Source organism: Octopus sinensis, linkage group LG28 (assembly GCF_006345805.1).
Source record: "Octopus sinensis linkage group LG28, ASM634580v1, whole genome shotgun sequence".
Classification (NCBI taxonomy): Eukaryota; Metazoa; Mollusca; class Cephalopoda; order Octopoda; family Octopodidae; genus Octopus; species Octopus sinensis.
This window is the reverse complement of record NC_043024.1, coordinates 2764607-2786408: the sequence shown is the minus strand read 5'-3', so window position 1 is coordinate 2786408 and position 21802 is coordinate 2764607. Positions and strand designations below refer to the sequence as shown.

At 39.1% G+C, this 21802-nt stretch overlaps 2 protein-coding genes across 2 annotated transcripts; both read right to left on the bottom strand.

Moving 5' to 3' along the window:
- Positions 1-4222: 4222 nt before the first annotated feature.
- On the bottom strand, positions 4223-7296 carry LOC115225779 (zinc finger protein 271-like). The gene is made up of 2 exons (XM_029796732.2): positions 7076-7296; positions 4223-5771 (listed from the first exon to the last, which is right to left on the bottom strand). The coding sequence occupies exon 2, from the start codon at positions 5432-5434 to the stop codon at positions 4331-4333; it is 1104 nt and encodes a 367-aa protein (XP_029652592.1). The 5' UTR covers positions 5435-5771; positions 7076-7296; the 3' UTR covers positions 4223-4330.
- Positions 7297-11037: 3741 nt separating this feature from the next.
- On the bottom strand, positions 11038-21078 carry LOC115225898 (brorin). Its single transcript, XM_029796900.2, has 5 exons — positions 20823-21078; positions 18059-18205; positions 15973-16080; positions 13075-13215; positions 11038-11145 (listed from the first exon to the last, which is right to left on the bottom strand). Exons 1-4 carry the CDS (start codon positions 20872-20874, stop codon positions 13082-13084), a joined length of 441 nt encoding a protein of 146 aa, XP_029652760.1. The 5' UTR covers positions 20875-21078; the 3' UTR covers positions 11038-11145; positions 13075-13081.
- Positions 21079-21802: the final 724 nt, after the last annotated feature.

Sequence of the window (21802 nt, the reverse complement as noted above, 5' to 3'; positions counted from 1 at the left end):
TCTTTTCCATTTGAACGGCAGTTTTCAACACAATTTCTGGATCTTTTCCGTTTGAACGGCAGTTTTCAACACAATTTCTAGGTAACTAAACACTTTAAAACTTCGTATACTGGTAGAATGTGTCAAAATAAAACATTTTTTTCTCATGGCTTTCTTGAGAAAATTGTAATTTGTAAGTTTAACGTAGTTTAATTTTTCGAATTTTAACCAATCGATGGCCTCTATTGAGCTAAAATCATTTGCTCCGTCTAAAGCTGAGACAACATCCTGTCACTAACCCTCACCCTAAATTTTAGCCTTTCTTTTTGTTTTTTGTTAATTGTTACGCATGTGTCTAAAATTATTCGTTTTGTTTTTGTTTTGAGTTTTTGCTTCGTTTTTTTTCTTAATTGTTAAATTAATTTAAGGATAACAATTAAGAAAAAAAAAAAACGAAGGGCTAAAATTTAGGGTTAGGGTTAGAGACAGGATGTTGTCTAAGTTTTAGATGCAGCAAATGATTTTAGCTCAATAGAGGCCATCGATTGGTTAAAATTTGAAAAATTAAACTACATTAAACTTACAAATTACAATTTTCTCAAGAAAGCCAAGAGAAAAAAATGTTTTATTTTGACACATTCTACCAGTATACGAAGTTTAAAAGTGTTCAGTTAACTAGAAATTGTGTTGAAAACTGCCGTTCAAAAGGAAAAGATCCAACCAGGCTGAGATAATGCATTCTTCCAAGAGTGAATAAAACAAATTCTAAAACTGGAGGGGCTGAAATACTAACTGGGGGGGGGGGACTAAGCACCCCATAGCTGCCCCCGTGGCTACATGCCTGCACCAGACTGGCCCTCATGTCGGCAACATGTAAAAAGCACCCACTACACTCTTGGAGTGGTTGGCATTAGGAAGGGCATCCAGCTGTAAAAACTCTGCCAGATAAGACTGGAGCCTGGGACAGCCTTCTGGTTAGTCCTCAGTCAAACTCTCCAACCCATGCCAGCATGGAAAGCTGATGTTAAACAATGATAAAGATGATGATATCATCGTTTAACGTCCACTTTCCATGGGTTGGATGATTTGAGTGAGGGCTGACGAACCAGATGGCTGCACCAGGCTCCAATCTTGATCTGGCAGAGTTTCTACAGCTGGATGCCCTTCCTAATGCCAACCACTCCAAGAGTGTAGTGGGTGCTTTTTACGTGCCACCGACATAAGGACCAATAAGGTGGTACTGGCAATGGCCATGAAAAAATTGTGTTTTTTCACATGCCACCTGCATACCAGCACGAACACCAGTTAGCCGCTCTGGCAACAATCACACTCGGATGGTGCTCTTAGTGCTCCACTAGAAACAATGTTAGTCATTGAATTTGATTTGATTTCACTTGCCTCAACAGGTCTTTGCAAGCAGTGACCAATGAAGGGTGTATATATATATAAATATATATATATATATATATATAATATATATAATATTAATTCGAGACAAAACCACTATTTTGCAAAACAAACAAGGAAAGACTTAATCAATACATAAAAATTTTTAATATAAAGAAATAAATATTTCTTTATATTAAAAATTTTTTATGTATTGATTAAGTCTTTCTTTGTTTGTTTTGCAAAATAGTGGTTTTGTCTCGAATTAACATTATATATTTTACTATAAAATTGGATTTAATCCTAAATCTGATTTTTTCCCTGTAAATTTGGATTTATTCCCTAATATTTATTATTATATATATATATATATATATATATATATATATATATATATACATACATACACACAAAGTGAGATAGGGGTTATGAGTGTAACCCACTATGGGATATCAGTTATCCAATATACTGCTGGTAAAGTACCCAAATACTAAATACATAAATGCTATTAATTGTAATGCAATTAATTCATTTATTCTATTGAATGGGTGAAGGGAAAAATATTTTTACCGTAAATTCATAATACAAATAAGAAAATGGAGAATATATATATTAGCTGTGTGGTAAGTAGCTTGCTAACCAACCACATGGTTCCGGGTTCAATCCCACTGCGTGGCATCTTGGGCAAGTGTCTTCTGCTATAGCCCCGGGCCGACCAATGCCTTGTGAGTGGATTTGGTAGACGGAAACTGAAAGAAGCCTGTCGTATATATATATATAAATGTATGTGTGTGTGTGTTTGTGTGTCTGTGTCTGTCCCCCTAGCATTGCTTGACAACCGATGCTGGTGTGTGTTTACGTCCCCGTCACTTAGCGGTTTGGCAAAAGAGACCGATATAATAAGTACTGGGCTTACAAAGAATAAGTCTCGGGGTCGATTTGCTCGACTAAAGGCGGTGCTCCAGCATGGCCGCAGTCAAATGACTGAAACAAGTAAAAGAGAAAGAGAAAGAGATATGTGTGTATGTATATGTATGATGGGCTTCTTTCAGTTTCCCTCTACCAAATCCACTCAAAACACTTTGGTTGACCCAAGACACTTATTTCTAACATTAAGTTTTTTTGTCACCATACTTCTTTTAAAACACACCAATTTTGTTTTAATTAATTTTAAAGTTAATGAAGAATTTTGTAAAATAACTCAGTCATAATTAAATAGGTGTTTGAAACAAATTAACCTGAAATGTTGATGAAAGGTTTAAACTTAGATCACTTTAAACAAGGACGTTTGTATCATATTAAGAAGGGCCATCTCAGACGGGTTAATATCAAAAGGGTCAACACAGTACGTTGGTGTTCATCATTATCATCATCATCATCGTTTAACGTCCGCTTTCCATACTAGCATGGGTTGGACGGTTCGACCGGGGATCTGGGAAGCCAGAAGGCTGCCCCAGGCTCCAGTCTGATCTGGCAGTGTTTCTACAGCTGGATGCCCTTCCTAACGCCAACCACTCCGTGAGTGTAGTGGGTGCTTTTTACGTGCCACCTGCACAGGTGCCAGGCGAGGCTGGCAACGGCCACGATCGGATTGGTGCATTTTATGTGCCACCGGCATGGAAGCCAATCGAGGCGGCACTGGCATCGGCCACGATTCGGATGGTGCATTTTATGTGCCACCAGCACGGAAGCCAGTCGAGGCGGCGCTGGCATCGGCCACGATCGAATTGGTGCATTTTACGTGCCACCGGCACAGAAGCCAGTCTAGGCGGCTCTGGCATCGGCCACCTTCAGATGGTGCTGTTTACGTGCCACTGGCACAGAAGCCAGTCTAGGCGGCTCTGGCATCGGCCACCTTCAGATGGTGCTGTTTATGTGCCACCGGCACAAAAGCCAGTCTAGGCGGCTCTGGCATCGGCCACCTTCAGATGGTGCTGTTTACGTGCCACCAGCTCAGGGATCACAACTGCAGTTTCCATTGATTTTTATGTTAGTGTACTTGACTCTGTGGATCTCCTCAAGCACAGGGTCGAAATGGTGTTTCTTTACTTGCCACCTGCTGTGATATATGAGAAGACATTTCTCAGCAATTTTCCCACAATGTCAAATAGATTAATATCTTCTCTTGCATCTAGAAATAAGAATATATATTGGTTTCAAATTTTGGCACAAGCCCAGCAATTTCTAGGACGGGGTAAGTCAGTTACACCAACCTTAGTATCTTACTGGTACTTCTTTTATCGACCCACAACAACATTTGAACTCAGAATGCAAAGACAGACAAAATACTAAGCATTTTGCCCAGCATGCTAACGATTCTGCCAGCTTGCTGGCTTCAGTTACAATACATACAATATTCACATTGGTATTTTGAAAGCAGTTTTTTTATTAAAAATATGTTACCTCACCAATATATATATTTCTTTACTACCCACAAGGGGCTAAACACAGAGGAGACAAACAAGGACAGACAAACGGATTAAGTCGATTACATCGACCCCAGTACGTAACTGGTACTTAATTTATCGACCCCGGAAGGATGAAAGGCAAAGTCGACCTCGGCGGAATTTGAACTCGGAACGTAACGGCAGACGAAATACCTATTTCTTTATTACCCACAAGGGGCTAAACATAGAGGAGACAAACAAGGACAGACAAATGGATTAAGTCGATTACATCGACCCCAGTACGTAACTGGTACTTAATTTATCGACCCCGGAAGGATGAAAGGCAAAGTCGACCTCGGCGGAATTTGAACTCGGAACGTAACGGCAGACGAAATACGGCAACGCATTTCGCCCGGCGTGCTAACGATTCTGCCATCTCACCAATATATAGTTGTGGTGTAATAAAGTTCGGAGAGTCTCTTATCACACTGTTCGATCTTCGTTCTATTCTGAACATATTTATTTATTATTGTAGAAATTATATTTTTTTCATAGAAAGGCTTTCGACATTGACTCAGTTACTCTTCCGTATGGATACGTACATGTGTGGCTAACAGACTCTTTTGGGAGAATGATTTACTGCAGATATCACAGTCGTAGTGTGTTTCTTCCGTATGAATATGTTTATGTCTGGATAAGTTACCGCTTCCAGAGAAAGACTTACCACAAATATCACAACGATATGGCTTCTCTCCTGTATGAATTCGTTTGTGTTTCGTTAACGGACTCGTTGCGGAGAATGATTTACCACAGATATCACAGTCATAAGGCTTCTCTCCTGTATGAATGCGTTTGTGAGTGATTAAGTCACCGCCTTGGGAGAACGATTTATCACAGATGTCACAGTGATATGGTTTCTCACCTGTATGGATTCGTTTGTGAATGGCCAAGTTACTGCTCCCGGACAAGAACTTACCACAGATATCACAGAAACACGGTTTTTTACCGATATGAATGTCTTTATGGGTACTTAAATGGTCGCTCCGAGAGAATGATTTACCACAAATATCACAGTGATATGGTTTCTCTCCTGTGTGAATTCGTTTGTGTTTGGTCAATTCGCCATTTCCTGAGAAAGATTTACCGCAGATATCGCAGTGATATGGCTTCTCTCCTGTATGAATGCGTTTGTGTTGGGTTAAGTGACCGTTCTGAGAGAACGCTTTACCACAGACGTTACAGTGATACGGTCTCTCTCCTGTGTGAATTCGTATGTGTTTAGTCAAGTTATTGCCGTGAGAGAAGGAATCCCCACAGATATGGCAGTGATACGATTTTTCCCCAGTATGAATACGCTTGTGAGTAGTTAAGTTACTATTTCTAGAGAAGGATTTGCCACAGATATCGCAGTGATAGGACTTCTCCCCCGTGTGAATGCGCTTGTGTTTGGTCAAAACACCATTTTCGGAAAACGATTTCCCACAGACATCACAAGGATACGGCTTCTCCCCTGTATGGATACGCTTGTGAATAATTAAGTTGCTTCTCCTGGAGAACGATTTACCACAGACGTCGCAGTGATGCGGTCTCCCTGCTACGACTTCGTGGTTGCAGATGTGTTTAACCAAGTCGTCGTGTTCAGAGAAAGATCTGCCACAAACATCACATAACGTATTTTCCATAATTTTCCTTGTTTTTGCTTCAAGATACAAAAAGTTTTCCTCACAAATATTGTTTTTCTGCTATATTTCCATCAACTGTGATCTTCGTCAATGCCTGAAAATGCTGCAAACTTCATAAACACGTCTAACTTGAGAAATTATTCAAAATAATTGAGAAACTTTGCAAATAGTCTTATTTAGATGAAATATTTCATGGATATTCTAAGGCAGACTTCTGTCCTGTATAACATCCATCTCTCCTCTATAATATCTTTTCCAAGTTTTTAAAATAGCATAAATATTATGCATTCAGAGTGAAAATTCCTTTCTATGGAGTAAACATCTGGTATTCCGTATTCTGAAATATGAAAGAAACAATATCTATTAAATATACGATATAAGATATAGATGAAAAATGACAAATTCAACACGGGAAATTTCACAATTTTTAGTATTAGTTTTAAATTTTGGCACTAGGATATCATCATCATCAACATTGTTCGACCTTGGTCGAGACAATGGAATTTACCATGCTACGCCAGACTTCATGGTCCATCATAGCATTACGGAGGTCCTGTTGCTGGATGCCTGTATCCCTGGAGATTGCATCAGGGTAGGAGAGTGTGCGCCCTCTGGTATCGCGAGTAGATGGCTTCCAGAGGAGAAGGGTAGAAATTACCTCGTTTTCAGCTCTACAACAATGTCCAGCAAACTGGACTCTCCTACCTTTCACAAGAGATGACACAGGTGGTAGTTTCCCATATATTTGCACAAGGATAACAAGTTCAAGTAAGAAGGAAAATCGATGTATATTGACCTCAGTGTTCCACTGGTAGTTATTTTATCGACTCCGAGAGAAGAAAAGGCGGATCTTTTCACTTTGACCGGCAGATTTTCAAAATAATTTTTTGGTAACTAAACACTTTTAAACCTCGTATACTGGTAGAATGTGTCACATAAAACATTCTACGGATCTTTTCGGTTTGAACGGCAGTTTTTCCTAGCGGTGTCATATGAAATTGTCACCCATAATTATGACCCTAGTATCGATCCATTGCATTTCAATCTGTTTCAGGGTTAGGGTTAGGGATAGGGATGGGGATGGGGGAAGGGTATCTTTTTTTCTTCACAAATGTAAATAAACCCAATCTGTTTCTTAAACGAGGGACATATTCTTACGGCACAGAATGTTTTTTTTTACCTCAATAGACGTCATTGATTGGTTGAAATTGCAGAAATTAAAGAAAAAACAACAATAAATATCTTACAAACCATAGAATTTTCTCAATAAAGCCAAGAGAAAAAGATGTTTTACAAACACATTCTACCAGTATACGAAGTTTAAATGTGTTTAGTTACAAAGAAATTATTTTTAAAACCTGCCGGTCAAAGTGAAAAGATCCGAAAAGGTAAAGTCGACCTCGGCGGAATCTGAACCCAGAACGTATAGACGGATGAAATGCTGCTAAGCATTTTGTCCGGCGCGTTAACGATTCTGCCACCTCGCAGACTTACTACATTTCAAATATTGGTAAACTATAGACATAAACGTTTAACTCAAACAAATCCAATGTATTGATCCATTTTCAAGACATTAAGGTGTAATTTAAGAAGAAATCTGGTCAGTACTTCTAACAGGGTGGGTGTGTATCTTTAACTTACTTTTGGTAGCTTTATCAATCCAGGCCTTAATCTTTTCATTTCAGATCCTTCATCCGTGAGACAGATTATAGAGGCTCCCCTGTGGCTCGTTAAATGTTTATTATGTGCGTGAATTTCACATTAAATAGATTATTTTTCTGATGAATGTGACCTGAGTGTTGGCAATCTTTCGATATAACTCGACAAAAATCAAAACACTTCGGGTTTTTCCGTGGAAGCAAATGACAGTTCGATTCTGTTTTCTGCTTGGAAATTTGCGGATTTTACAGACACACCTGAAACAAATAAGGAAAAATATGCAAGGCTTTTTTTCTCTTCAAGTTTAAAAAGCTGGCATAATTTCGTTATAGCTATACTCCGCAACTCACGGAAACACCCGAAGTGAAATGTTTTGGTTTTGGTTCTGTCGAGTTATATCGAAGGAATGCCTAGATGTTTATTTTGGTGTTATTAAGGGCAATATGGCTTGAATAACTGGATGAGCAAGTGTCCGACGAAAAGTTGGCAAGTTTACTTAAAAGGGCGAGAGAAGAATTACTACGTAATTTTGATAAAGTGGGGAACATGTAAAAAAACATTACTGGTTGTCTGAAATAACGAAACGAAAATATTGTTTCGGAAACTATTGTATATTTAAGGAAGAAGATATAAAACAGTTTGGAAACTTATAAATAATTCATTATAAACAGCATCTAACCCCGAATCCGTTAATTTTAAGATATGTTTTATAAGAATCAACAGAAATTATGGATTCCTACGTTTGGAACCAGACAATCTCGGCACAACAAGACAAGTCTCTCCCGCCCCTCATAACTTTCTGAAAAATAAATGTTTTTAAACGAAATTTTCTACAAATACCTTTCAGATGAAGTAGATTACGATATTATCAGAAATTAACGCGAAAAAAAAAATTAATAAAAAATAAAAATAAAAAACGAAGGGCAGATATTTCACGCAGGTCGAGTTTGTTTCCTCATACGTTCTGATGTTGATTACATTTATGTCGGGGACTATTCCTCTCTTTCCCGTCTGGAATTTTTTTACATGAATACTTCTTTTTTATGGAAATGAAAATTTTCCAGAGATACCTGCTGAATCTGATCTGATCTTAAAAAATCAGAGGTCGAATTTTTGTTGCTATGATTGTTGGGTTTGCTAAAGGCCTGGAAAATCGGTTTTGTTTTCGTTTTGTTTTGTCACTATTAATTTAACAAATTCCGGAAAAGAAAGGCTGGAATAATCCTCAATATTATGTCAACTTAAGTGTCTAATCTACAATCTAAATGCCTGGGGTAACGCCCGAGGTTGCGTGAATTATATTAAATACAACGAAACAAAGAGATCTGCGCGAACTGGCACGTATACAACAGAAATAGTTATATAAATATATACTTACATTTATATATATATATATATATATATATATATATATATATATATATATATATATATATACATATATAGAGTCAACGAGGAAGGCGTGACAATATGTTGAAGTAGCGAGAACTTAAGTGGACAATGACAGCTTCAAAAGAATTTCTGGATCTTTTTGATTTTTTTTACAATAAACGTTGATTTATATTTTTGAGGTCAACATAATAAAGAATGCTGTATCTGTTTCTTTACGCAGTTAATTACCGATCACGTATGATTTAATTGTGTTTTCCCTTAAATATATCAGACGTAAAGTGGATCTGAGCAAATAATGCAAGGTGCGTGTGAAACACAAAAAAAACAGGAAACAAAACGGAAACAAAAATTAACAATAACTGCCAAGGGGAACTAACTCTGCTTCCAATATAATTAAATACTTTTCTGGTGAACTTTATTATATTCTAGGATTTGTATATATTATGGCTTTAAAAGACAATTATTTGATAATTTATCGTCAATACTATCGCTCTATTAATTATTATTTCTAGGACGGGATTTTTAAAACTTTTTTATGGCCAAAATTATAAATGTATTGCCTTTAATATTGATGGAATTGACACTAGAAGTGAGACGCCACCTGGATTTTGCTTCTGCTTAACTTTAAAATAAATGGCTTTTAATTAAAGTTTCTTGAGATAATATCTTAGATGGTGTAGATTAGGATTATCAGAAGCGGGAAAAAAATCGGGGAAAAAGTGGATCTTTTCGGTTTGAACGGCAGTTTTTTCTAGCGGTGTCATATGAAATTGTCACCCATAATTATGATCCTAGTATCGATCTATTGCATTTCAATCTGTTTTAGGGTTAGGGTTAGGGGTGTTGGGAAGGGTATCTTTTTTTTCTTCACAAATGTAAATAAACCCAAATCTGTTTCTTAAAAGAGAGACATATGCATACGGCACAGATTGTTTTCACCTCAATAGACGTCATTGATTGGTTGAAATTGCAGAAATTGAACAAAAAAACACACAAATATCTTACAAACTATAGAATTTACTCAATAAATCCAAGAGAAAAAGATGTTTTATAAACACATTCTACAAGTATACGAAGTTTGAAAGTGTTTAGTTACGTGGAAATTATTTTTAAAAACTGCCGGTCAAACCGAAAAGATCCTAGTTTTTGATGCACCATGTCTGACTAAAAGATGGAATAACCAATACTAAATTGTAGATCAACTCAGATGCGGTTGACCTAGGGTTACACAACACTATATCAACAGCAGTGAAAGAGCCCCTACATGGTTTCCTGATCTGCTAGAACTAACAACTAAATCTTCTTCATATCTCACTTTAATTCATCAAGGAAATGGTTAGACACATTGGCTGATGGGGTCTTGGATGGATTGTGTATGAATAAAAGATATGTTGGTCACGGTTGGACTGGCTGTCATCATAGATCTTCCTGATCACATCACATCTGACCTTGGGTTACGCAACAATGTAAAATTAAATATAGATATTTTCGATCTAGTTTGCCTCAAATTCGAATTCTTTGCAATCAAATTTGTTTCAAAGAATTCAAATTTGATCCTTAAATCCTTAAAAATGTTTTAGACAGAATGCTGCGGCCATGCTGGGGCACCAGAATCCAAAATAGATCAAAAACATCTATATTAATAGATGCCATCTCACTACCATCTTCCATCTTCTCGTGAAGACGAAGTCATTTTAGCCCCAAAATATTGAAATCCAAAGTAAAAATGTAAACTGTTGTTTTGTCATCCTTCTGTTTTCATTTATTTCCAATTCATATTCTGCATCATCATCATCAACATCGTCATCATCATCATTTAACGTCCGCTTTCCATGCTAGCATGGGTTGGACGATTTGACTGAGGACTGGCAAACCAGATGGCTGCACCAGGCTCCAATCTTGATCTGGCAGTGTTTCTACAGCTGGATGCCCTTCCTAACGCCAACCACTCCGAGAGTGCAGTGGGTGCTTTTACAGTCAGTCAGGTGGTACGGGCAATGACCTCGCTCGAATCTTTTTACACATGCCACTGGCACAGATGCCAGTAAGGAGATGCTGGTAACGGTCACGTTTGAATGGTGTCTTTTACGAGCCACCAGCACGGAGGCCGGATAGCTGCTCTGGTAACGATCACGCTCGGATGGCTTTTTAAAAATAATTTTAACTAATCCATCACAAAATGCTTCATTTAAACCACAATAAAATATTTAAATCATCATCATCATCATCATCATCATCGTTTAGCATCCACTTTCCATGCTGGCATGGGTTGGACAGTGCAACTGGGGTCTGGGAAGCCAGAAGGCTGCACCAGGCCCAGTCTGATCTGGCAATGTTTCTATGGCTGGATGCCCTTCCTAACGCCAACCACTCCGTGAGTGTAGTGGGTGCTTTTTACGTGCCACCGGCACAGGTGCTAGCCAGGGCTGGCAAACAGCCATGATCGGATGGTGCTTTTTACATGCCACCGGCACGGAAGCCAGTTGGGGCGGCGCTAGCAATGGCCACGTTTGGATGGTTCAAAATTGAAACAAAACAATAAAAAATGTTAATATTTTCAAATTTTTATTTCTGAGAATTTATCCATTTCCAAATCATGTCAATATTTCTCTTTGGTTTCTTCTAGAAGTTTCCAGGTCTCTCCAGAATTGAACATCTCTCTGGAATATAAAGAAAAGAGGAAAGTTAATCATGCAAACAGCAGCAGTTATTCTTGCTAGTACCATGTTCTTTTATTTTGATATTATTTCATTACTTTCATATATTGGACTGTGGCCATGCTGGGGCAGTACCTACAACGGTATACCTATTTCTTTACTACCCACAAGGGGCTAAACACAGAGGGGAACAAACAAGGACAGACAAACGGATTAAGTCAATCACATCGACCCCAGTGCATAACTGGTACTTAATTTATCGACCCCGAAAGGATGAAATGCAAAGTCGACCTTGGCGGAATTTGAACCCAGAACGTAATGGCAGACGAAATACAGCTTAGCATTTCGCCCGGTGTGCTAACGTTTCTGCCAGCTCGCCGCCTACAAGGGTATATTTCCTTATATGGTAACCCACCACGAATACGACCTCCACCGTTATCTATTTGTACAGAATCTCACCTGTGAGGGACCAATGTACAATGGTTTGAAACGAATGTAGTGGTTACTTTTACCTGGGGTTTGAAAGAATACGTTTGTCTTTGGAATACTCAAGCCAACTACAACATAATTCAAAGTTAGTCTGTTCATTCTGGTGTATTCAGGTGGTAAATTTTGCCCATCAGCCATTTTAACACTGCCACCTGGACTTTGTATACCTTTTGCAGAGTTCATTCTGTTTCAAGCATTCAGGTAAGGACTCTAGTTTCAGGATACCTATTTCTTTACTACACACAAGGGGCTAAGCACAGAGGGGACAAACAAGGATAGACAAACGGATTAAGTCGATTACATTGACCCCAGTGCGTAAGTGGTACTTATTTAATCGACCCCGAGAGGATGAAAGGCAAAGTCGACCTTGGCGGAATTTGAACTCAGAACATAATGGCAGACGAAATACGGCTATATATATATATAACGGGAAGCTCTTCAACAGAAAGATACACATGTATATATATATATATATATATATATATATATATACACTTCAAAGAGAGTTAGAGGTTGTGAATGCAACCAACTAAGGGATAATATCTATCCAATATACTGCTGGTAGAATACCCAATTATTAATACACAAGTGATTTTTATTGCATTGTAATTACATTTTTTTTACCTCCGCCGAAGGAATACATATTCAGAAGATTCTCTTGTCTAAATTTGCTACTTCACGGTACACCCGCCCTATACACTCACTCGTCAAATTTCTTTACATAACCTAAGCTTACTTTCCAACCCTGTGGTCTTGAGTTCAGTCCCACTGCTCAGCATCTTGGGGAAGGGTCTTCTGCTATAGCCCTAGGCTGACCAGATCATTGTATGTAGATTTGGTAGACAGAAACTAAAAGAATGTATGTGTGTGCGTTTGTCAAGACATTATGTGACGGTTGTAAACGAGTGCCATTGTACTACAAGCGGGGTTGTTTGTCTCCAGTCTTCCATGGGATACATGTCAAGCTATGGCAACGTTATGTTGCTTGGAAACGGGTGAGGGTTGGCAACAGGATGGGCATCCAGCTGTAGGAAAAAAAGTCTGCCTCAACAAATTGCTTCTGACCCATGCAAGCATGGAAAAAAGGATGTTAAATGAAACTGCTGCTGTTTAGGTGATAGTGTAGGGCTTAGGGGCGGGAGACCCCAGACCTTGGAAAGTAAAAAAAAAAACTTTGGTCGTCTTGTTGTAGTCGAGGGCCCTTCGTTGACTCCCGACACCACTGGGAGGTGGCCCTCGAAGTCGCTGGAAGTGGAGATCTCCAGGTCCAAATTCTCAGACGGCTGTTGATGATGGCAATGATGATGATGGTGATGACGACGACGACGACAACAATGATGATGACGATGAGGATTATGATGACAATGATAGTGATGATGATGATGCTGATGACAATAAGGGCAATGGTTATGATGATGGTGGTGATGATGATGATGAACTTACCTTAATGCTAGCAAACCCCAATTGTGCAGGCGACAATACCATTCTTCATACATTGGCAGATGTTGCAATTACCGTCTTTGAATTTTCCCAATCCGTAAGTTTTGCCTTTGTAATAGCAATAAGGAACGGTTCTTTCATGAGCTGCAGTGGAAGGAAAATGAAAGATGTTGTTACCAAAAAATCATTCCACATGGATGTTCATGGGTGAGTGGCATGGCTGTGTGGTTAAGAAGCTTGCTTTGTAACCATTTGGTTTTGGGTTCAGTCCTACTGCATGGCTTCTACTATGGCCATGGATTAACTAATCCCTTCTGGAAGAATTTGGCAGATAGAAACACATTAGAAGCCCGTTGTCTCTCTCCTCCTCTCCCTCTCCCTCTCTCTCTATGTATGTATGTGTATAGTATATATAAACAGATGTATGTGCATATATATATATATATATATATATATATATATATAAATCAGCCGAAATTGCGATGATGATCCGGTTCTTGACCAAAGATTGAAGGCTTCGAATGTCCCGTCCGTGTTTTTTGTATCGTCTTCTAAATGTTTTGCGTTCTTGTCCCAGTTTGTATTTTTTTACATATATATATATATATATATAATATATAAATTAAAGATAAGACCACTATTATGCAACTCAAACAGTGATAGACACAGACCAAAACATAAATAACAAATAATAACAAATTGAGATAGGGGTTGTGAGTGTAACCTCCTATGGGATAACATAAATCCAATATACTGCCAGTAAAGCACCCAATAAAGTTAATACATAAATGCTAAGAATTACGATGCAATTAATTCATTTATTGTATTATATGGGCAAAGGTAAAATGTTTTACCTCAAATTCATAATACAAAATAAGAAAATGGAGGAATACACCTTAATCAATAATCAATAACAAATAATATATATTTTTATAAAACACTAGCAGTATCGCCCGGCATTGCTCGGGTTTGTAAGGGAAATAACTATATAAGCATTTTTAGAGAGTTACTTCCCTTATAGATGCCAATTCGGCCTTTCGTAGCCATTTCTGTTTTGGTGTCTTCAAGCCATGAAGTCGTTGTTCTAAAAGAACGCTGGTCTCCTTGACAACGCTTTACGACGTTGATTTCCTTACACTCCCTTCCCCACAGCTTCACGAGGGAGGGAAGAAGGGGGAGAAGCAACACAGGTGCAGGTGTGACCATGGACGCCAACTCCGCTGCCATCGACACACGAAAAAATATGCATTAAAATGGAATAAAAAATGTTGTTAAATTTTTTTTTAAATCGTAGACTCATCGTAGACGCGCGCTAATACCCAGACGGGCTCGATATGAATCACGACTATAAGATACCCGAATTTGGTTAAACTGCACCGCAAAATGTGGGAGTAGTTAGGAATCTAAATCGAAGGGGACAGACACTCACACAACTACAGTTTTATATATATAGATATAACTTATAACTAGATTTCAAAAAGTATAAAAATGAATGATCAATATTTAATAAGTAAAAAAACTTCGTACGTTTCATGGGTACAATTAAATTCGAATTACAATTAAGTTTAAATTCAATTGAAATAAATCTTTATATATAAAATTGAAGTTGTGTGTGTGAGACTATGTCTCCTCCGAATTAGATTCCTAACTACTCCCACATTTTGTGGTGCAGTTTAACCAAAAGCGGGTATCTTATAGTCGTCATTCATATCGAGCCCTTCTAGGTATTAGCATGCGTCTACGATGAGTCTACGATTTTAAAAATATTTACCATCATTTTTCCGCATTTTTAATGATTTTTGCTCGGGTTATATAAGAGAAGTAACTCCCTAAAAATGCTTATATTGTTATTTCCCTTACAAACCCGAGCAACGCCGGGCGATATTGCTAGTTTGATATTAGAGGCATGAGGTGTAATGTGCAAGAGAGAAGGTTTTTCTGGTATGGCCATGTAGTTTGTGTGGATGAAGACGCAGTATGAAGAAATGCCAGTCTTTAATTGTGGAGAAGTGGATCCAGGAAGATGTGTGACGAATTGGTAAGAAAGGATCTTCAGGTGTTGGGTCTCACAGGGGAGATGACAAGGGACAAAGACCCCTGGGAGTTTGCTGTGCTTGAGTAGACACATCAAACTATGTAAAATGCTAGTTGTCCTTGCATTCAGGCATGCCCCCTTCATCCCTCTTCAGACAAGTAATCCTAATCATGTGGTCTCATGGAAGCTGGTGCCACATGGAAAGCACCTGTGCCAATGCCATGTGAACGCACCCATGCTGGAGCTGCGTACAAGCACCCAGTACACTCTGTAAAGTGGTTGGCATTAAGAAGGGCATCCAACAATAGAAACCAGGCTAAATTAGAATGGGACCCAGTTATCTCTCCAGCTGTTGGTGAAAAATTACGATTAAAGTTACGATTAGGCGCAGGAGTGGCTGTGTGGTAAGTAGCTTGCTAACCAACCACATGGTTCAGGGTTCAGTCCCACTGCGTGGCATCTTGGGCAAGTGTCTTCTGATATAGCCCTGGGCCGACCAATGCCTTGTGAGTGGATTTGGTAGATGGAAACTGAAAGAAGCCCGTCGTATATATGTATATATATATGTATGTGTGTGTGTGTGTGTGTCTGTGTTTGTCCCCCTAGCATTGCTTGACAACCGATGCTGGTGTGTTTGCGTCCCCGTCACTTAGCGGTTCGGCAAAAGAGACCGATAGAATAAGTACTGGGCTTACAAAGAATAAGTCCTGGGGTCGATTTGCTCGTCTAAAAAGGCAGTTCTCCAGCATGGCCGCAGTCAAATGACTGAAACAAGTAAAAGTGTAAAAGAGTAAAGTAAATAGAGAAAAGTGAAGGAATTCATCTGACTCCCTCGTCCCCTGCCATAGTATAATAAATAAACTTACCTTCATTGAGGGAACAAATGATCCCACGTTCATCAGTGCATGTGCACTGTCCTGTGGGCGAAGGAAAGGTTTCTCCTACCTTGTATGTTTTACCTTCGTGATGACACACTAACCAAACGAGAAATAGAAATAATATCAGGTGGTTTAGATATGTAGTTTATAGGGAAGTGCCGTAATTATAACCAATTAATTTAGAGAGATCAGTAATTAGTAGTTTATAGGGAAGTGCCATAATTATAACGAATTAATTTAGAGAGATCAGTAATTAATAGTTTATCGGGAAGTGCCGTAATTATAACGAATTAATTTAGAGAGATCAGTAATTAGTAGTTTATAGGGAAGTGCCGTAATTATAACGAATTAATTTAGAGAGATCAGTAATTAGTAGTTTATAGGGAAGTGCCGTAATTATAATTAATTAATTTAGAGAGATCAGTAATTAGTAGTTTATAGAACAGTAAAATGACAATAACCAATCAGTTTAGAGAGATCAATAATTAATAGTTGTAGGGTTGGGTAGTCACGCCATTTTGGAAGTTTTCAGCACGCATGCGCAGAGTTGGATATCTTCTGGTAGGCCGCTGGAAGTTCCCTCATGCGCAGAGAACTACCAACAGCAAGATTTCCTGCTGTATCGATCTCTCTTGAAGCTGCAGCCGAATTGAATGGACACGTCCTCACGGCTCTCCCAAGCAAGCCAACCTGTTACAAAGCTACACTACGCTGGAACGAGACAGCATTTGGCTCACACAAATTTAACTACTGTGACTATTGATCGTAGCAGGTGGAGAAGGATTGTGCATGAGGGGACAGCCACGTTTGAGAAATCTCGAGTTGCACATGAGAAAGTAAGGAGGGATGTCAGGAAGGGCATCGCTGTTACACTTCCAGATTGGAAGGGTCTTCCTTTGATGCTGACATGCAATGTCTGTGCAAGACCCTGCCTCAGTAAAGCTGGACTCATGAGTCATCTTCGTAGTCATAAAACGAGACAGATGAGTGACAACCTGGCCACTGGTGGTGGTGCTACACACCATACTAATCATATCTGTCGGGCATGTGGAAGAAAGTGTAATTCGGCAGGAGGACTTAAACAACATGCAAAGGTACATGAAGCCCAGTTACAACTAGAGCCGGCTATTACCGGTAAAGGTTTTAGCTGCCAATTCTGTACAAGACATTGTAGATCTTTAGCTGGGCTAAAAAGTCACATTCGATCACAGCACCAGTAACAGTTAAGCTTCGTGCAATGGCCATACTCGATAACGAGGGGGCAGCCACAATGTATGTATGTATGTCTATATGTATATATGTACGAGCAAAACGCCCCCCCCCCCGTCCAATGGGCGGTGCTGAGTTGTCAAACATTTCAACCAAATTTTCTCAAAACAACTTGTCCGACCATCCCATAGGCCTAACTTTTGAGAAACACTGATTTAACCTAAATTTGAGACACCAGCAAAAGAAGAAATAAAGATAGACTTTTTTTTCTATTCCAAAGAAAAATAATTTTATTCACACAAATATGCAACCAAAGAATTTAAAGTACCAGAAATGATAAGGCTGTTGACTGGGAGAACACAAGCACGGTTTAAACAGTAAGCTTGGCAGGAAAGAAACGTGCCTTTAAGCAGTACAAAAACAACAACAGATGGAAGGTGTGGCTATGTACAGGTTGACGGAAGAAAAGCAGGACAAAAACGATGCATGCAAATGGGTTAGCTGGAGGTAAATCTAGAGGGAAAAACATGATGATTTTCTTGCGCAAACTGCACGTGCATTTTTCTTGCATATGCATAGTATCGATTGCAACAGCTGATGTACCTGCGTGTGCAAATGCACATTCCCATGGCTTTATCGATCACATTCTCACCTGGAATCGATTTTTGCAATTTTTTCAAGACTTATACACGCCCTGATACCATCGGTATCTACATATCAAATTTGAATGCAATCAGATGGAGGATGCCCGAGATCCTAGAACACTCTCACACACACACAGAATGGATTTTATATATAAGAGATATGAACACTTGTGATGATATAAAGGTCTACAGAATAAAACAAAATAGAAATGTTTAGATACCATTTGGTTCTGGGCAGTCAGCAACTCCAATACATATTACATGGCCTTTTCCAGTGCATTCACAAGATTTACAGCCATCCATGAAGTGTTCTCCAAGAGGATACGGTTTTCCATGATAGAAACATGAATCAATGCTGAGACCGTCACCTGAAAGGGCAAATTATAATAAATAAATATACAAAAAAAACATTGATTTCATTCAGTTTATTTGTAAGAAATGTGTAGGAGTGGCTGTGTGGTAAGTAGCTTGCTTGCGAACCACATGGTTCCGGCTTCAGTCCCACTGCGTGGCACCTTGGGCAAGTGTCTTCTACTATAGCCTCGGGCCGACCAAAGCTTGTGAGTGGATTTGGTAGACGGAAACTGAAAGAAGCCCGTCGTATATATGTATATAGGTGCAGGAGTGGCTGTGTGGTAAGTAGCTTGTTTACCAACCACATGGTTCCGGGTTCTGGTCCCACGGGGACCAGATGAGGCTGGCAACGGACACGAACGGATGGTTTGCACAGCTGCAACTTCCACTGATGTTGATCGACCTCAATTTTGGTTCTGCTTTCTGATATCTGACTTGATTTGGTTTGATTTTGATTTTCACTGTTCTCACTGGTCTCGGTCTCAAGGCATTTCCTTGGTGAGACCTAAAGTTCGAAGGTCGTGCTTCACCACCTCGTCCCAGGTTTTCCTGGGTCCACCTCTTCCACAGGTCCCCTCAGCTGCCAGGGTGTGGCACTTTTTCACACACCTATCTTCATCCATTCTCGCCACATGACCATACCAGCGCAATCGTCTATCTTGCACACCACAACTGATGCTTCTTAGGTTCAACTTTTCTCTCAAGGTACTTACACTCTGTCGACTATGAACACTGACATTACACATCCAACGGAGCATACTAGCTTCATTTCTTGCGAGCTTACACAAATCCTCAGCAGTCACAGCCCAAGTTTCACTACCATGTAGCATGGCTGTACGTACACATGCATCATACAGTCTGTCTTTTACTTTGAGCGAGAGGCCTTTTATCACCAGCAGGGGTAAGAGCTCTCTAAACTTTGCCCAGGCTATTCTTACTCTAGCAGTTACACTTTCAGCACACCCGCCCCCGCTACTGACTTGGTCACCTAGGTAGCAGAAGCTATCAACTACTTCTAGTTTTTCTCCCTGAATCATGATAGAAGTTGGTCTCTGCATATTTTCAGAGTTTATTGTTCCTGAGCATCTGCTACAGATAAAAACTATTTTCCTAGTTAGCCTTCCTTTGACATTGCTGCACCTCTTATGTGTCTATAGCTTACACTTGGTGCATCTTATAGAGTTTCTACCTACACCTTTTCTACAGATCGAGCAAGGCCATCTACCTGAAGGCGTTTGTGATTGGTCTACCTTCCTACTTATTAGGACTTTGGTTTTGGCTAGGTTGATTCTAAGGCCCTTCGATTCTAAACCTTGCTTCCACACCTGAAACTTCTCCTCCAGTTCTGATAGAGACTCAGCAATTAGAGCAAGGTCATCAGCATAGAGGAGCTCCCAGGGGCATCCTGTCTTGAATTCCTCCGTTATTGCCTGGAGGACTATGATAAATAGGAGGGGACTGAGGACTGAACCTTGGTGGACCCCAACCTCTACCCTGAATTCTTCACTGTACTCGATGCCAACCCTCACCTTACTAGCAGTGTCTCTGTACATGGCTTGTACAGCTCTCACTAACCATTCATCTATCCCTAGTTTCCTCATTGACCACCAGATAAGGGATTGGGGGACCGTGTCGAAGGCTTTCTCCATATCAACAAAAGCCAGGAATAGGGGCTTGTCTTTGACTAGGTATTTCTCCTGCAGCTATCTTACCAGGAAAATAGCATCAGAACCCAAACTGCATCTGATCTAAGCTAACTCTCTCTCTAATTAGTTGGGCTATAACCCTCTCCGTAACCTTCAGACGGGCTTCTTTCAGTTTCCGTCTACCAAATCCACTCACGAGGCTTTGGTTGGCCCAAGGCTATAGTAGAAGACACTTGCCCAAGGTGCCATGCAGTGGGACTGAACCCAGAACCATGTGGTTGGTAAGCAAGCTACTTACCACACAGCCACTCCGGCACCTGAGGACATAAATTTAAATTCACAAGATTGTCATTATATACACAAGTCAACTATATCACATGTAGTAAAATCATACCTAAAATAATTAATGTAATCAAGCAAGGAATTTTAATTAATTAGGATATGTCATAATAGGAAAAGAAAATAATTATTAATTAAATGATTCAGTGTAATTGAGAAATACATGGAAGATGAGATTGATTTAATTAAGATTTGCTAAAAATAGAATTATTGAGGAGTAAATCTGATCTTTGTTTCAAATGTGACAACTCTGGGTATGTTTCAGTATTATTTGACCTCTTCAGTGAAGTATAATCTATCTATTATTGCTAGATTTATGAAAGAACTGAGAAAGTATATATAGTATTTTAGTGAACAAACATTGAGATGAAGTCTTTAAAGACTGACTGTAGTAAAAATAAAAATTAGCAAGGAATGTCAGCCACAGCATCACCCAGACATATCTATTTGGAACTAGCAGAACTTCATTGACAGAATGTTAAATTTGAAATGATAACAACAAAGTAGTTAAAAGTTAAAAACTTCAAAAGATAAGGAAAGAAGATGAAGAATAAGAGAAAAAATGATGACGAATTTTGTAAAAGAATAAAAGAAATATGGTAAATGTGGAATACGATATAAAGGAATTCTTTGAGATTTCCTTTACCTGTTGAGATGGCAGCAACAAAGAAGCAGAATGCGGAGAGATATGCCAGCATGTTGTAGTTTTGTTGTGGTTGGTTAGAATGGTGAAGTTTTGGTAGTTTTCAGGTCTTTTATAGCAAAATGTAACATCAATAAGATTAATGGCTTATCAGCAGGATTAACATCACGGAAAATAATCTATTGTTAATGATGTAATACCAGTAGGATTAATGTCTTATGAACAGGATTAACATCTTAGTATAACAATCCATTGTTATTGATCTGATATTAAGGGGATTAATGTCTTATTGTCTGGATTAACATCTTAGAAAATAATCCATTGTTATAGATGTTAGGGTGTTTGGGTTTGTGATGTTTTTCTCATATTGTCTTTTAATTTCTAATGTCTCAACAATAAAATACGACATAAGCTCTGTCAATATTTCCGTTGCTGAAGACAGTGAGCTGGCAGAAACGTTAGCATGCCGGGCGAAACGCTTAGCGGTATTTTGTCTGCCATTACGTTCTGAGTTCAAATTCCGCCAAGGTCGACTTTGCCTTTCATCCTTTCAGGGTCGATTAAATAAGTACCAGTTATGCACTGAGGTCGATATAATCGACTTAATCCGTTTGTCTGTCCTTGTTTGTCCCCTCTGTGTGTAGCCCCTTGTGGGTAGTAAAGAAATAGGTATTTCGTCTGTCTTCACGTTGTGAGTTCAAATTCTGCCGAAGCCGACTTTGCTTTTCATCCTTTCGGGGTCAATAAATTAAGGACCAGTTACGCACTGGGGTCACTGTAATCGACTTAATCCGTTTGTCCTCTCTGTGTTTAGCCCCTTGTGGGTAGTTAAGAAATAGGTATTTTGTCTGCCGTTACGTTCTGAGTTCAAATTCCACTGAGGTCGACTTTGCCTTTCATCCATTCAGGGTCGATTAAATAAGTACCAGTTATGCGCTGGGGTCGATATAATCGACTTAATCCATTTGTCTGTCCTTGTTTGT

What these genes read in the sequence shown, in the direction of transcription:
- LOC115225779 (XM_029796732.2), bottom strand. Translation starts at nt 5,434, where the DNA reads ATGGAAAATACGTTATGTGATGTTTGTGGCAGATCTTTCTCTGAACAC.
- LOC115225898 (XM_029796900.2), bottom strand. Translation starts at nt 20,874, where the DNA reads ATGCTGGCATATCTCTCCGCATTCTGCTTCTTTGTTGCTGCCATCTCA. An exon ending in TGTTGCTGCCATCTCAACAG is followed by an intron (nt 18,206 to 20,822) that starts GTAAAGGAAATC and finishes TTGCCCTTTCAG; the next exon opens with GTGACGGTCTCAGCATTGAT. An exon ending in TGACTGCCCAGAACCAAATG is followed by an intron (nt 16,081 to 18,058) that starts GTATCTAAACAT and finishes TCGTTTGGTTAG; the next exon opens with TGTGTCATCACGAAGGTAAA.